At 41.2% G+C, this 12,974-nt stretch overlaps 1 protein-coding gene and 1 long non-coding RNA gene across 16 annotated transcripts in view; one reads left to right on the forward strand and one right to left on the reverse strand.

The window, feature by feature from the left end:
• LOC144334270 (uncharacterized) overlaps window positions 1-12,974 on the forward strand; it is a 415,541-nt gene that overhangs the window by 164,833 nt on the left and 237,734 nt on the right. The gene's annotated exons all lie outside the window — the stretch shown is intronic.
• The window catches only part of EHF (ETS homologous factor), a 41,980-nt gene continuing 35,111 nt past the window's right edge, over window positions 6,106-12,974 (reverse strand). For 10 of the 14 annotated variants that reach the window (XM_015114546.3, XM_077964810.1, XM_077964808.1 and 7 more), the window contains 3 exons: window positions 12,769-12,831; window positions 10,650-10,845; window positions 6,106-10,546 (listed from right to left, as the gene is read on the reverse strand). In XM_015114546.3, the coding sequence (XP_014970032.1) occupies window positions 10,447-10,546; window positions 10,650-10,845; window positions 12,769-12,831 (359 nt within the window). In that variant the 3' untranslated portion in view covers window positions 6,106-10,446. The remainder of the gene's footprint in view (window positions 10,547-10,649; window positions 10,846-12,768; window positions 12,832-12,974) is intronic. The other 4 variants (XM_077964814.1, XM_077964815.1, XM_077964816.1 and 1 more) reach the window with 1 other exon arrangement.

The following is a 12,974-nucleotide window of genomic DNA, read 5'->3' on the forward strand; positions in this document are numbered from 1 at the left end:
AGCCACGCCTGGAAACCAGGCATCCTGTCTCCCTGCAGTTCCCTGTTATTGATCATACTGCAATGTAATACCCTGGTTATTTGGTTCTCTTCCCCAAAAGTATAAGTTCCCACTTAGAACCTCTGCTTTTTCATGAGGAAGCTGAGGCTTGGAGAGGTTAAGCCACTTGTCCAAGGGCACCCACCTTGTAAGTGAAGGTATGTGAATTAAAACAAGGGTTGTTCTAACTCAAAAGTCTATGCTTTTTACCCTGTTAGCCTGTATTCCAGTTTCCTTACTAAAGAAAGAATGGCGCTAGGCACAGCAGCTCATGCCTGTATTCCCAGCACTTTGGAGGCCAAGGTGGGAGGGTTGTTTGAGTCCAGGAGTTTGAGACTAGCCTGGGCAACATAGCAAGCCCCTGTCTCTAAAAAAGAATTTAAAAATTATCCAGTCGTGGTGATGTGTACCTGTAGTCGCAACCACTTGGGAAGCTGAGGCTGGAGAGCTGCTTGAATCCAGGAGGTTGAGGGTGCAGTAAGCCCTGATTATGCCACTGCCCTCCAGCCTAGGTGACAAAGTGAGATCCTGTCTTAAAAAAAAAAAAGAGAGAGAGAGAGAAAGAAGAATGGGCATCAATGGAGGCAGCATGGTGGAGTAAAACTGAAAGTGAGATGGGCTCTCATGCTGACCTACTGTGTGAACTTGGACCACTCACAACCTTGCCTTCAGTCTGTCTGGTGCAATACGGCAACACCTAGTGCAGTGAATCTTGATTGTCATCAATTTATAGTTGAAAGTGTTGAATAAGTAAAGCACTTATTTCTTGCACCATGAAGCCATGTCCTTCACTTCTTTTTGCTGTCTTTCTCATAGGCCCAGAATCTTGCAAGCAACATCCAGGTGAGATATATCCTCAGGTCAAACCTAAGAGATGCCCTCTATTTTCACAGCTTCAGCAGGGATCACCAATTCTAGCTAGTGTGAATACACTGTTTGTTTTCCTTCTTCTCTTTCTGTTTGCCATTGGAAAAGTCCATTAGTGCTGAATGACATGACTAAACAGTAAAGGAGAGAACAGTTGATGTGTTAATAACTCTTAGGTAAATACCATTTGTTATTGTCACCGCTGAGGCTTTCAGAGAGATGGCACCATTCCTGGTCCTGGTCTGTCCTCTTGTTGGCTCTGTCTTTCAACAACCTGGAAAGACAGGTTTGGAGAGGGAAGGAGTCTGAAAGGGATTGGTGAGCAAGAGGAAGGAAGGGTATGGGAAAGGAACAGGGACTCTGAAAGAGACACAGAGAGTAAGAGAGAGAAGGGCAGGCAGACATACAAACAGACAACATGCACACACACACACGACACGACACACACATACACACAGTGAAGCAGAGGAGAGAAGACAGATGTGATGATTAATGGGATCTTTTACCAGACTCCAGGAACACTCTGTGTCCCTTCCTCAGAAGTGCTGGGACTTTTGCATCCATCATTTCTTAGCAGCGCTGACATGGTCCCTCTGGTTCCATACATCTGCCCTTCCACCAATGTCTAGGATGTGCAGTTCTTCCTCCCTGACTTGGCTGTGGCCCAGAGGGAAGATGACGTTGGCTGGATTTGAGGAATCAGCACAAGAAAGTTGCATGGTATCACCATGCAGGCCAGGAGGAAAGAGGAGCTTCCCTGAAGATATCTCTGCTTTGGGATGGAAGAGCCCTGTGAATATGGGAGGACCATAGCCAAGAAGATTCACATTGGGTGGAAGGATTTTTGAAGAGGAAAGTGGGAAGACTGGCTTCCCCTTCTAGCCAAGAGCCTGGGTGACCTTGAGTTTGTTCTTTAACCTCTCTAAACTCTTATGACAAGAGTTTGTACCAAATAATCTTCCAGCTCTGGGGCTATGATTTTAAGGCAGATCAGACATCAAATCCTCCTTGAATCTTAGTCCTTACCCAGAGATGGTCAGATATGCCCTTTAACACAGGGTAAAATGGCTGGATGACACCAGTGTTGACTAGTTATCATTGCATTCCCATGCTAGACACTCTAAATATTAATACCTCTCTTTGGGTCATCATAAATTCAAAAATAAGTTTCTTATTTTGTTTAGTGCTTAATTATTTTCTTAATGCTTTCAAAGGAAGACAATAGAGCATCATGTTTAAGACCTAAATTCTGGTTTCAGCCAGACAGCGGTGCAAATATCAGCTCTTCCACATCAGCAGAATGAACTCAGGTACAATTCTTCACCTCTCTGAACCTCAGTTTCCCAAACTTGTCTCGTGAGGTTAGAGTGAGAGTTACAAGAAAAAATAAAATCAAAGTGTTTTGCACAATGCCTGCACATATAAACCCTTTAAAATTATCGAATGGGCCGGGTGTGGTGGCTCACACCTGTAATCCCAGCACTTTGGGAAGCTGAGGCGGGCAGATCACCTGAGGTTGAGAGTCTGAGACCAGCCTGACCAACATGGAGAAATCTGTCTCTACTAAAAATAAAAATAAATAAAAATTAGCCGGGCGTGGTGGTGCACGCCTGTAATCTCAGCTACTCGGGGAGGAGGGGGCTTAGGCAGGAGAATCGCTTGAACCCGGGGGGCGGAGTTTGCGGTGAGCCGAGATCGTGCCATTGCACTTCAGCCTGAGCAACAAGAGTGAAACTCCATCTCAAAAAAAAATTATGAAATGAACAGGGGCTAGAATCTGCTTGATTCCCACAACAACACTGGGAAGAAGGTATGTCTCCATTTCATAGAAGAAGAAACTAAGGAATGGAGGAGTGACAGGTTCATAGCCTCCAGCCAGTTAGAGTTGAAGTCAGGACCAGGAAGAAACAGCCTGTACCTCCCTTATATCATTATGAAGTTTCTTAAGGCTGAACTTTCAAGAGGCTAAACTTTGAGGCAGAGAATGGGAGGAAAGAAGGGGGCTGAGGATTTAATCTTGGGGAACGCAGACAGAGGAATGGGAAGAGAAAGAACTGAAGAACGAATACTCAGGAAAGCAGAAGGGCAAGAATTTCACTGGTGCAGAAAACAAAGGATTAGATTATTTTCCAAAATTAAAGGGGGCAGGGTGTCACCAGTGTCAAAAATCATAAAGACCTTGTAATTTGAAAATAAGCATGTCCTTTATTTATTTATTCATTCTACAAATATTAATGGGGTCGGGGGACGTGTCAGGCACATCCTCGCTCTAGGAACACATTGGTCAACATGGAAGTTTCTGGCTCCCGTTCTCCAAGAGCTTATGTTCTAGCAGGGATAAGAAATACTATAAAAGTAATGAATTTTTTTTGAGGGGGTTGGGAGACCAGAGTTTTATTATTACTCAAGTCAGATTCCTCAAGCATTCGGGGAGCAGTTTTTAAGGATAACTTGGTGGGTGGAGGGAAGCCAGTGAACCAGGAGTGCTGACTGGTCAGAGATAAAATCATAAGGACTTGGTGAACTAATGAATTTTTTAAAATAATTTCAGATACTGTAAGTTCTGTGAAGATTAAATGTGGACAATGTAATAGGAAGCAACGTGAGGTAGGTGGGCAGCTGAAGCAAGTACAATCAGGAAAGCAATGTTTTGAACTGAGACCTGCACAACTGGATGGAACCAGCCACATGAAGACCGAAAGTGCATTGTCGCTAGAGGGAACAGCTGCAGCAAAGTTCCTGACGCAGGAATGAGTTTGACTATGACCTCCAGTAGGGCATTGTCAGTGACTTGATGTGAACAGAGGCCAGATCATGATAATAATGAAGGAGAACTGATTTATAAGGAAAGAGTGCCTAAGGGCAGTTGACTCACGCAAGAAGCTGTTCTTGAAAAGAAGGAATAAAGTGGTATTAGTGCCATTTATAGCAGAATGGGCAGTGGCAACCATTTCTATTTGGGGACCCTCTATTTCCCTTCCCATTTTGGTCATCTCCCCTCAATGCCAATATTCTCAACCAAAAAGCCACATCCTTGGAACATTCATATTAACGACTGTAGGGTATTTTTGGGGTTTGGAGATAGGAATAATCAAATCCTCCCACACCAAGGCTCCACTGACAACATCAAACCTGTTTATACTGGCAGATACTGTCATCACTCCAGCAAACACAGTTATTTGCTTTGGATCTTTATTTTTTGTTCTCTACAATTCAGGGTCACCTTTGGTTTCTAAGGCTCCCGGGAATCCTATTTCACTGTTGGTTAGTTTTGATCACTATCCTTTCCACCCTTACCCCACCCTCCCAGGTCAGATTTTAGAGCAGTATTAGCCTATAGAATTTTCTCTGATGATGGAAATGTTTGGTGTCTTCACTGTCCAGTAAAGTAACCATTTAGCCATATGCGACTATTCAGCACTTGAAAAGTGGATAGTGTGACTAGGAACTTAAATTTTAATTTATATAATTGTAAGTAATTTAAACTTAAATTGTCACCTGGGGCTAGTACCTATAGTTTTGAGTAGGTAATTCTAATGAGTTAAAATTGAGGAGAGTTCATGGTTTTCAAAGAGTCACTTTGCAAGATCTTTATGATTACTGAGAAATGCATCAATGCAAACACATAATGCCCAGGTCAGTAAGTAAGGGATTTCTTCTCAAGGAGGAAAAAAATGGAATAGATTCCATTTTTTGGAATAGATTCCATTTTGCAGAAATATTATCAGAAAATTTATTTAGCCCAAACGTGAAAAATACTACCTCTTCTGAGAAGTAATTTTTAAAGATTAGGAGTGTCCTAAGGGGTGCTGGTTTCACGAGGCCTACTTTGGTGAAAGGTGTCCATCGTCAAATAGGCTTAGGGAAGTGGGCACACTTTTTCCCTCTCTTGTAGATTCACAATGCACATTATTATAGTAAAAACTCTGAGAATTCTTACAGTAAGTAGCTCTGTTTAACTATAGAAACCTCTGTGTGTGTGCGTGTGCGTGTGAGTGTGTCTGTGTAAAAAAAAATTAGCATCCTGAGAAACTAGAGAAATATTATTGGTAGAACATGGACTTGGGTTGGGGGTGGGAGGGAGGAAAGAGGGACTTGTGTAAACAATGTCAGATCTACCCCTTATTACTAGCTGTGTGACCCTCAGAAAGTCATTTAATTTTTCTGATCTTCATTTCCCTCATTTGAAAACTGGAGATAATATCTATATATCTAAGTTTATATGAGGATTGAATATAATAATATATGTAAAGAATATTATCATAATTCCTGGGACAAGTGAATCTTCCCAGAATAGTTAGCATTATTATTTTCATGATCATTTATGACATCATGTGATTAAATAGCTGAGATTTTCTGGACCCAGGGAGAAACGTGCTATGAACTACTAGAGCTCACTTACTGCCTAGAGACATTTTTAAGTATTGTATTAGAGACCTGGAGATGAGGGTCATCTTTTCTACCTTTCTTTATATCCAGCATTGAATGCTTTCCTGCAATCCATTCTCAAAACAACAGCCAGAGGAATCATTTTAAACCAGAAGTTGGATCATGTCACTCCTCTAGTATCTCCATCACACGCATGCAAAGGAAAAACTAGAGCCTTCATAATGGCCTCCAAGCTGTATGTGATCTAATCCACCAGTACCTCTGTTTCACCATTTTTTACTATTGCTGGTCTACTCTGGCAAACAGACCTCCTCACTGTTCCCTGGGCATGATAAGGAACACACCCACCTTAGGACCCTCTCATATCCCTTCACTATGGATCACTCCCCCAGTTATCTGTATATCTGTGTGGCTCTTTCCTTTAGATCCTTCAGTTCTTTACTGAAATGTTTCCTTCTTAACACTGCCTAAATTTACAGCACGCCCCTATCGTATTAAGTGCTCTAGCACTCTCTGCTCCTCTATATTTCTTTACTACACATCCGATATGCTATGCATTATTTATTTGTTTGTGTTTTTTCTTGACTGTTTCTACTCAATACAACATAAATTTTATGAGAGCAGAGATTTTTGTCTCTTTCATCCTCTGCTACAATTTGGTGCCTAGAACAACATCTGGCACATAGTAGATGCTCAATAAATGCTTTTTGAGTAAAGTAACACAGAAGCTGTATATGTTCTGTTGTTAGAAATTAAGTGCATTTTCTCTAAGCCCAGCGTTGAATGGCTTATTGAAGAATGAAACACACATTTCCAGGCTGGTCTCTGTGGTTTTTATTAGTGTTTCCTGGGACCCATCAAACAAATAAACATATTTTGAAAAATATAATTCTTTCATAAATCAGGAATAGTCTGAATTTAACATAGCTTAAAGGGAAAGATTTCTGATTTTTTTTTAATAGTAGCAATAGAGTTGTTTCCCACAAATTGTCAACCCAGGAGTCAGATGGGAAGAAAAACAAGAATTATGCAGATAGCTACAGAAAGATTAATCCCAATTTAGTTAAACTTGTGAAGGCTTGTACATTTCAGAGGTTCATAAGACATAGTCTCAACAGGAATTTTTTTATATAAATGTTCTATCACTAGTTCCAGAAACTGAATTCCAAGAAGCAACACTGAGGATAATTCAGCTCTGATATTGTGATTACTGTGATGTTCTTTCATTCATACAGTAAGTATCTGCCCAATACGTAACTACCAAGATCTATTGCATCCTACATAATTAGACAAGCTCCTCACACATATGGGCCCATGCCGTGCACATAGTAGGCACTCAACAAATGTTTGCTTAACTACAGAATAATAATATAATTGCCTTCCTTCTTAACTGTTTTACCTTTTTCTATACTTGATACATTTAAAAAACAACATGCTTGCAAAACTAAAATCTAATATGCATTACTAACTTTATCAAAAGATCCCTCAGTATTTTTCAAAAAGGAAAAAAAATAATAAAAACCAATCCCCAAATACTAAAACTTAGAACTGCTTTACACTTAAATAGCAATTTACATCATATTAACACATTCATAATCTTCATTGGTTAAAACAGGTCAAAGGTTCATTACTGGCTTCTCATACCAGATAAGTCTCACAGTTCCCAACAAGGCAACAGAATTCTCATCCAACATATGTTTACTTGTGGAACCCAACGGCCTGTTTTGGTTTCATTTCAGCGCAAGTGAAGGCAAAATAAAGAGTCTCACAGTAAAATGTTCATAGTAGATAATATGTCCTTGAAGGTTGTGCCATTGTGCTCTTATTCCATTGAAGAAATGATTCACATCCCAATTATAGATATGGTCTCCCAATCAGAGGAGTCTTTTAGGAGACATTCATTCATTCATTGAACAAATATATGTTGTGTACTTGTTTCATGCTAGGTAACAGGAAAATAATAGTGATTGATAAGACATAGTCCCTATCCTCAAAGAGCTAACAGTCTAGCAAGGCAGGAACTTTGAGAAAAGACCAATGTGTTCAAAGGAAAACTCATAACCTGGATCTCCCTTCTCAGATGGCACATTCAAGAAACTGTTGCTTATGCCCCTGAGAACCAGAGCCTTGCTTAAGTCTTACCAAGTTAACTATCTAGCAGCCTCAGATGATTTGAGCCTGGTAAGGTCTTAGCAATAGATTTGCTGCCTCAGGTTCCCATGAAAACCTAATAAGGGAGAGGCCTTTCAACTCAGGCATAAGGGGGATTTAAGGATAACATGATTAGTGACCATGTGGATGTTCAGCACAGGTGAGCTTCTCAAGTGAGAGCCATGCATCCCCAAAAGGAAGGAGGGCTTATCCATAGGACTTTGCTCTCCCTTTCACCACTGTGGTGGGAAGTACTCTGTTCCCACCTCAAGCTGGCATAACTCGATTACTTTACGTTCTCCAAGTCACGAACAGCACGTAGAAAATGCGGCAAACTCAAGTCAAGACAATAGAAAGATATGCTGAGAACTTAATACTCCAGCCTTAATCAGGCACCAGGTGCCAAGAAACCTTCACTCTCAACAAACAACCCAATCCACTAATTATCTGTAGAACTGTTGTAGTTGGTACTCTTCATATTCACTTACACCTTAGCAAAGATTGCTCTTGAATGGAAAGGTTGCAGAAAGAGCCAAAGCCAATTTGAAAGAAATGAGAAACTTACAGGTTTGAGGAAGGGTGAACTCAGAGAAGGATCTAGCCTCCTTAGATGATGAACAGGCAAAGTCAGAGAAGGAACCACAGTGAGAGCATTGGTAGATACCCCTAATAAAGTCACACAACTCAGACACACACAGACACACAAATATTCATGCATTATACCCATTCAAGTAACTGGATATTTAATTCCTTCTATGTAATGAACAGTCAAATGCTGGGAAGGCCCCATAGTTCTTTGGCCTTGCTTGTAAAGCAACATATGTCTTTTCTGCAGGAATGTCTGAGTTGCACAGTCAAGATCTTTGCTGTTCATTGTTCCTTTTCTCAGCTCTTTCAGTAACTGTTACTTGACAACACCAAGTTAAACCTTTACAAAGGTGACTAAGTCAGGCAGAAATAAAAATGGATTTGGTTGCACCTTTGGAAACTTATTCATGGGTCCTCCAAGATCATGACCTAGAATGGTTCTCATTATAATTAGGACAAATTTTTGACTCTTCCTACTTCTAGCCTTGTGAATATATTACAAACACTTTGCAACCTTTGAATATGAATTGCTTACCTCTACCAGGTAAGACACTGTGGTAGGTGCTCTATTAGTTGATGAAGAGCACTCCCTCTTACTGATACATGTCTTCATTTGCATATCATTGCTGGAGAAAGAGAGGTAGAATGGAGGAGCAAGCCAAGGACATGAGACAGCCCAAAAGAAAAGCTGCAAAAGGGATAAGAACATTCAAATCCATTTTCAAAGTGTCTACTGATTCCTGTGCTTCCCAGATTGCACGGCTCAATGATAAGTCTCCAGGACCCCCAGAACAATTCCTCTATTGAAGAAGCAGCTTCCAACTCCTTGGTGACAATTGTGCCTGAGCTGAGTTTTCAGTTTATTTTTTTCATCCTTTCTTTCTTTTCTTAAAAACAAAACAAAACAACCCTCTGAGTAAAAAATCTAGGCAATAAACCATTCACTTGGAATCAGTTCAGATGACACAGTAAACAGATAATCCAAAAGACAAAAAATTATGAGAATTAATACCTGCAAAGAGGATTTTCCCTAGAAATTCTTTTCTTGGTGTTTCCTTCTACAATATAATTTTAATTCTGCTTTGTAATTCCAGTGAAAATGTCTTCTACTGTAGTTCCTGCTACATTACTATGTTTACCTTATCTGACATTGGCTCTCATCTGGGGTTCTGAAAAGAAGTTCCTCTAACTATTTCAACTTATTGCCCCTAACATTTAAAACATAAAGATAGGTTGAGGTTGAAGTCTTACTTTTGCTTCACTCTAAGGAACTAAAAGACCTTACATATCTTTTTCTTCTGAGAATAAACCACCATCCTCATATTGACTAGCTAAACTGGTGGTTCTCAATCAAGGGCAGTTTTGCCCCCCAGGGAACATTTGGTGATGTCTAGAGACATTTTGGATTATCACAGCTGTGGGTTTTCTGGTGTCAAGTGGTTAGAGGTCATCAGTGGATGCTGCTGAACATCTTACAATGCACAGGAAAGCCCTCACCACAAAGAACGTTCCAGCCAAACAATGTCAATTGTGTAGATTGAGAAACCTTGGACTATAGGGATACAAGAGCAAACTCTTCAGTCATTTCCACACCACCGTCTCCTTTATCCAACTTATTTTTAAGCACTTGGAGCAAAAAAGAACCAAGCTGGGCTCTGTCTTAAATAGCTAGAAGTAAGCAGAGAGGGCAATTTTTTTAAAGTATTTCACCAACCATCCAAGGGAGAGGAAGGAAGACAGCCCTGGCATCAGATAAACCATTCCTGAATGAATATAAAGACCCCACCATTATTCTTCTTGCTGATTTAATTATTCCAAGTCATGTGATTATGCAGAGATTATAGCCAACCTTGAGTTTTGGAAGTCCCCATTCTCCACTCTCTGGATCCTAAGGCTCAGGTTAACCTTCCCAGCATCCATCCACTTTGTCCTCACCATCTGAGACCCTGGAATTCAACCCAGCAACCATGTTCACCTCCCTTGACGAAGCCATATGGATGCTTACATGTGGGATGCATCACCTTTTTCTAAATCGTGTCACACACAAAACATTTAATGCCCTCTGATTTTTTTTCCTTTCTCTTAGCAAGAAGCACAAGGCTACAAACCCTGTCACTCTTGCAGTGAAAAAGAATTCACAATAGAGGTGAAAACAAATCACAACCACATACAGCATCATATTTCACAGAAAACTGTGTACGTTTTTTCCCCATATAGGACATACTTCAAAGTAACAAAATAATTTTTTTAATCAATTGTAGTGTTTCTTCTTCCCGTTAGAAGTAGTTTCTTTTTCCCCTCATGGTACATAAATATCAGAGAAAAGTAGTCTTTGAAATATTTACGTCCAGGAGTTCTTTGTTTGTGATTAGTTGGTGTGTGTTTTGGTTTGTGTCCAAAGTATTGGCAGCTTCAGTTTTCATTTTCCCTCCATCCTCGGGCATTCTTCCCAAATTTATATACCAGTCTTCGTCCATCCACACGCTCCAGAATTTCTCTTTTGTAGTAGTATCTGTAACAAAGGAGATCGCATAAGGTGACTGATCAGATGAAGGTTGCTAGGTAAATAATGGGTCGTGCAGTCTTATCGTTTTCAGAGACATGAAACTCCTCACCTCATAGCTCGGCTGAGCTTTTCATAGGTCATGCTGCTGTTGTTCTTCTTTTTACCCCATAGCTGAGCCACTGCCTCTGATTTCAAGAACCTGAAGACGCCCTCAGATCGGTCTTCCCATTTTATTAATCCTGGGTTCTTGTCTGGGTTCAAGAGGATGTCGCGGATGAATTCCCATAAGTGAGTCCCTCTCGGGTCTGATGAAAAGCAGAAAGGGAGGTTATTAATGGCCCAAGTCACAGCAAAGGTAGGGCAGAGAGCATTGAGTTGGGTCATCTTCCTCCAAGTAGGAGATACTCATTTCTCCCCTACTTCTCAGGGAAGATGGATCACAGAATTACCAGATGTTGGACATTAAAAAGGCATTTAAGAATAAACTAGCACAGGCGGGACGCGGTGGCTCACGCCTGTAATCCCAGCACTTTGGGAGGCTGAGACGGGCGGATCACGAGGTCAGGAGATCGAGACCATCCTGGCTAACGCTGTGAAACCCCGTTTCTACTAAAAGTACAAAAAATTAGCTGGGCATAGTGGCGGGTGCCTGTAGTCCCAGGCTCAGTCCTACTCGGTCCTACTCGGGAGGCTGAGGCAGGAGAATGGCATGAACCCAGGAGGCAGAGCTTGCAGTGAGCCAAGATCGCGCCACTGCACTCCAGCCTGGGTGACAGAGCGAGACTCCGTCTCAAAAAAAAAAAAAAAAAAAAAAGAATAAACTAGCACAATATTTTATTTTACTATTTTATTTTACAAATCAGGAAACTGGGACACAGAGAATTTAAGTGAGTTGATCAGGGTCACAGCTAACTAGTGACATAGCCAAGACTAAGGAATAGGCCTTAGGTCTCCTAAGCCACAGGGAAGTTTCTTCTAGTTATTATTCACAAACTGCTTGGGGTTCATTTCAACCTGTTACTTCCCCAAAGAGCAACTCTCAACCACTTTTATCTAGTACCTCAAGCAATTAAATTGCTTTGACCCAGCAACTGTGTTTCAGCCAAATGCAAATCAATAAGGCTCTAGAATGTTTACTCCCAGAATAGATGAGGGTGGTAGGGAAGGGGGTGGTCATGCAGGGACTGGAGGACCCAAATTGAAAATGAAGCCACTACTGCAATAAGATTATCAACCAAATTCAACTTCACTCCCACTGAATTTGTGATGCCCCACCCTCACCCCACCCACCATTTGAGGGGTTGCATTAATTCAATGTTGTGGGATGATGTGGAATAACAGATAAAAACATTCTAATTCCTTATAATTTCTGGATTATACCTTTTTTTTTTTTTTTTTTTTTTTTTTTTTTGAGACAGGGTATCACTCTGTGGCTCAGGCTGGAGTGCAGTGGTGCAATTATAGCTCATTGCAGCCTAGACTTCTCTAGCTCAAGCGATCCTCCTGCCTCAGCCTCCCAAGTAGCTGGGACTACAGGCATGTGCCACCATGCCCAGCTAATTCTTGTATTTTTTGTAGAGATGGGGTCTCACCATGTTTCCCAGGCTGGTCTTGAACTCCTGAGCTCAAGTGATCCACCCACCTCGGTCTCCCAAAGTGCTGGGATTACAGGCCTGGATTATACCATCTTGATTTCTTTCTGTGTTCCACCCACAATTCCATGTCTCTGATATTTCATATATGTTCATAAGATTTTATTACTGGAGGAGATCCAACTCCCAAAGAGCAGTGTTGAATCTTAAGAAAAAACAGTCATTTCTTGGAATGGGAACTCCACAAAGGTAGGAGGTCAACATTTAGCAAAAGAAAGGATGATACATCTCAACTGGTTCTTCTTATCTCGCTCCTCTTCCCACCCTTTTCTTCTGGGAGAGATGGAAATTGCTAACCCCATGCCTGAAGCAGTTCTTAGGCACTGGGTGTCTCAGTTTTAGAGCACATATGACAGAACGAGGAGGAAATATCCAGTGAGGCTCCACTTTGAGAAACAGCTGCAGAGGGGGTTACTTTGCTAGCAAGTGATGCCTCTGATTTCTCACTCTACCCTGTTTGGGATGAAGACATGAAGGCAGCAGACAGAGGCAATAGTTGCTGAAAAACTAGTGGCCTTCAGGTGTGTCCAATGTGATGGGAAGGACAAAAGGCCATCTGAAAGCCAGTCAACTTACTGTGCTTTTTGGTGTGGCACTTGGCAGGGGGGTCTTGCTCCTTTTTCGTATCAGGTGACTCTGCTGAGGAGAAAAATGAGAGCCATTTAACTGACCTATTTTCTATCATTCTCTTTTTACTTCCTGCATCTACTCATTTAAGCAAAATTTACTGAGCACCTACTGCATGCCTGGCACTCTTTGAGTATGTGCTAGTGAACCAAACA

The sequence above is a fragment of the Macaca mulatta genome, chromosome 14 (genome assembly GCF_049350105.2).
Source record: "Macaca mulatta isolate MMU2019108-1 chromosome 14, T2T-MMU8v2.0, whole genome shotgun sequence".
Classification (NCBI taxonomy): Eukaryota; Metazoa; Chordata; class Mammalia; order Primates; family Cercopithecidae; genus Macaca; species Macaca mulatta.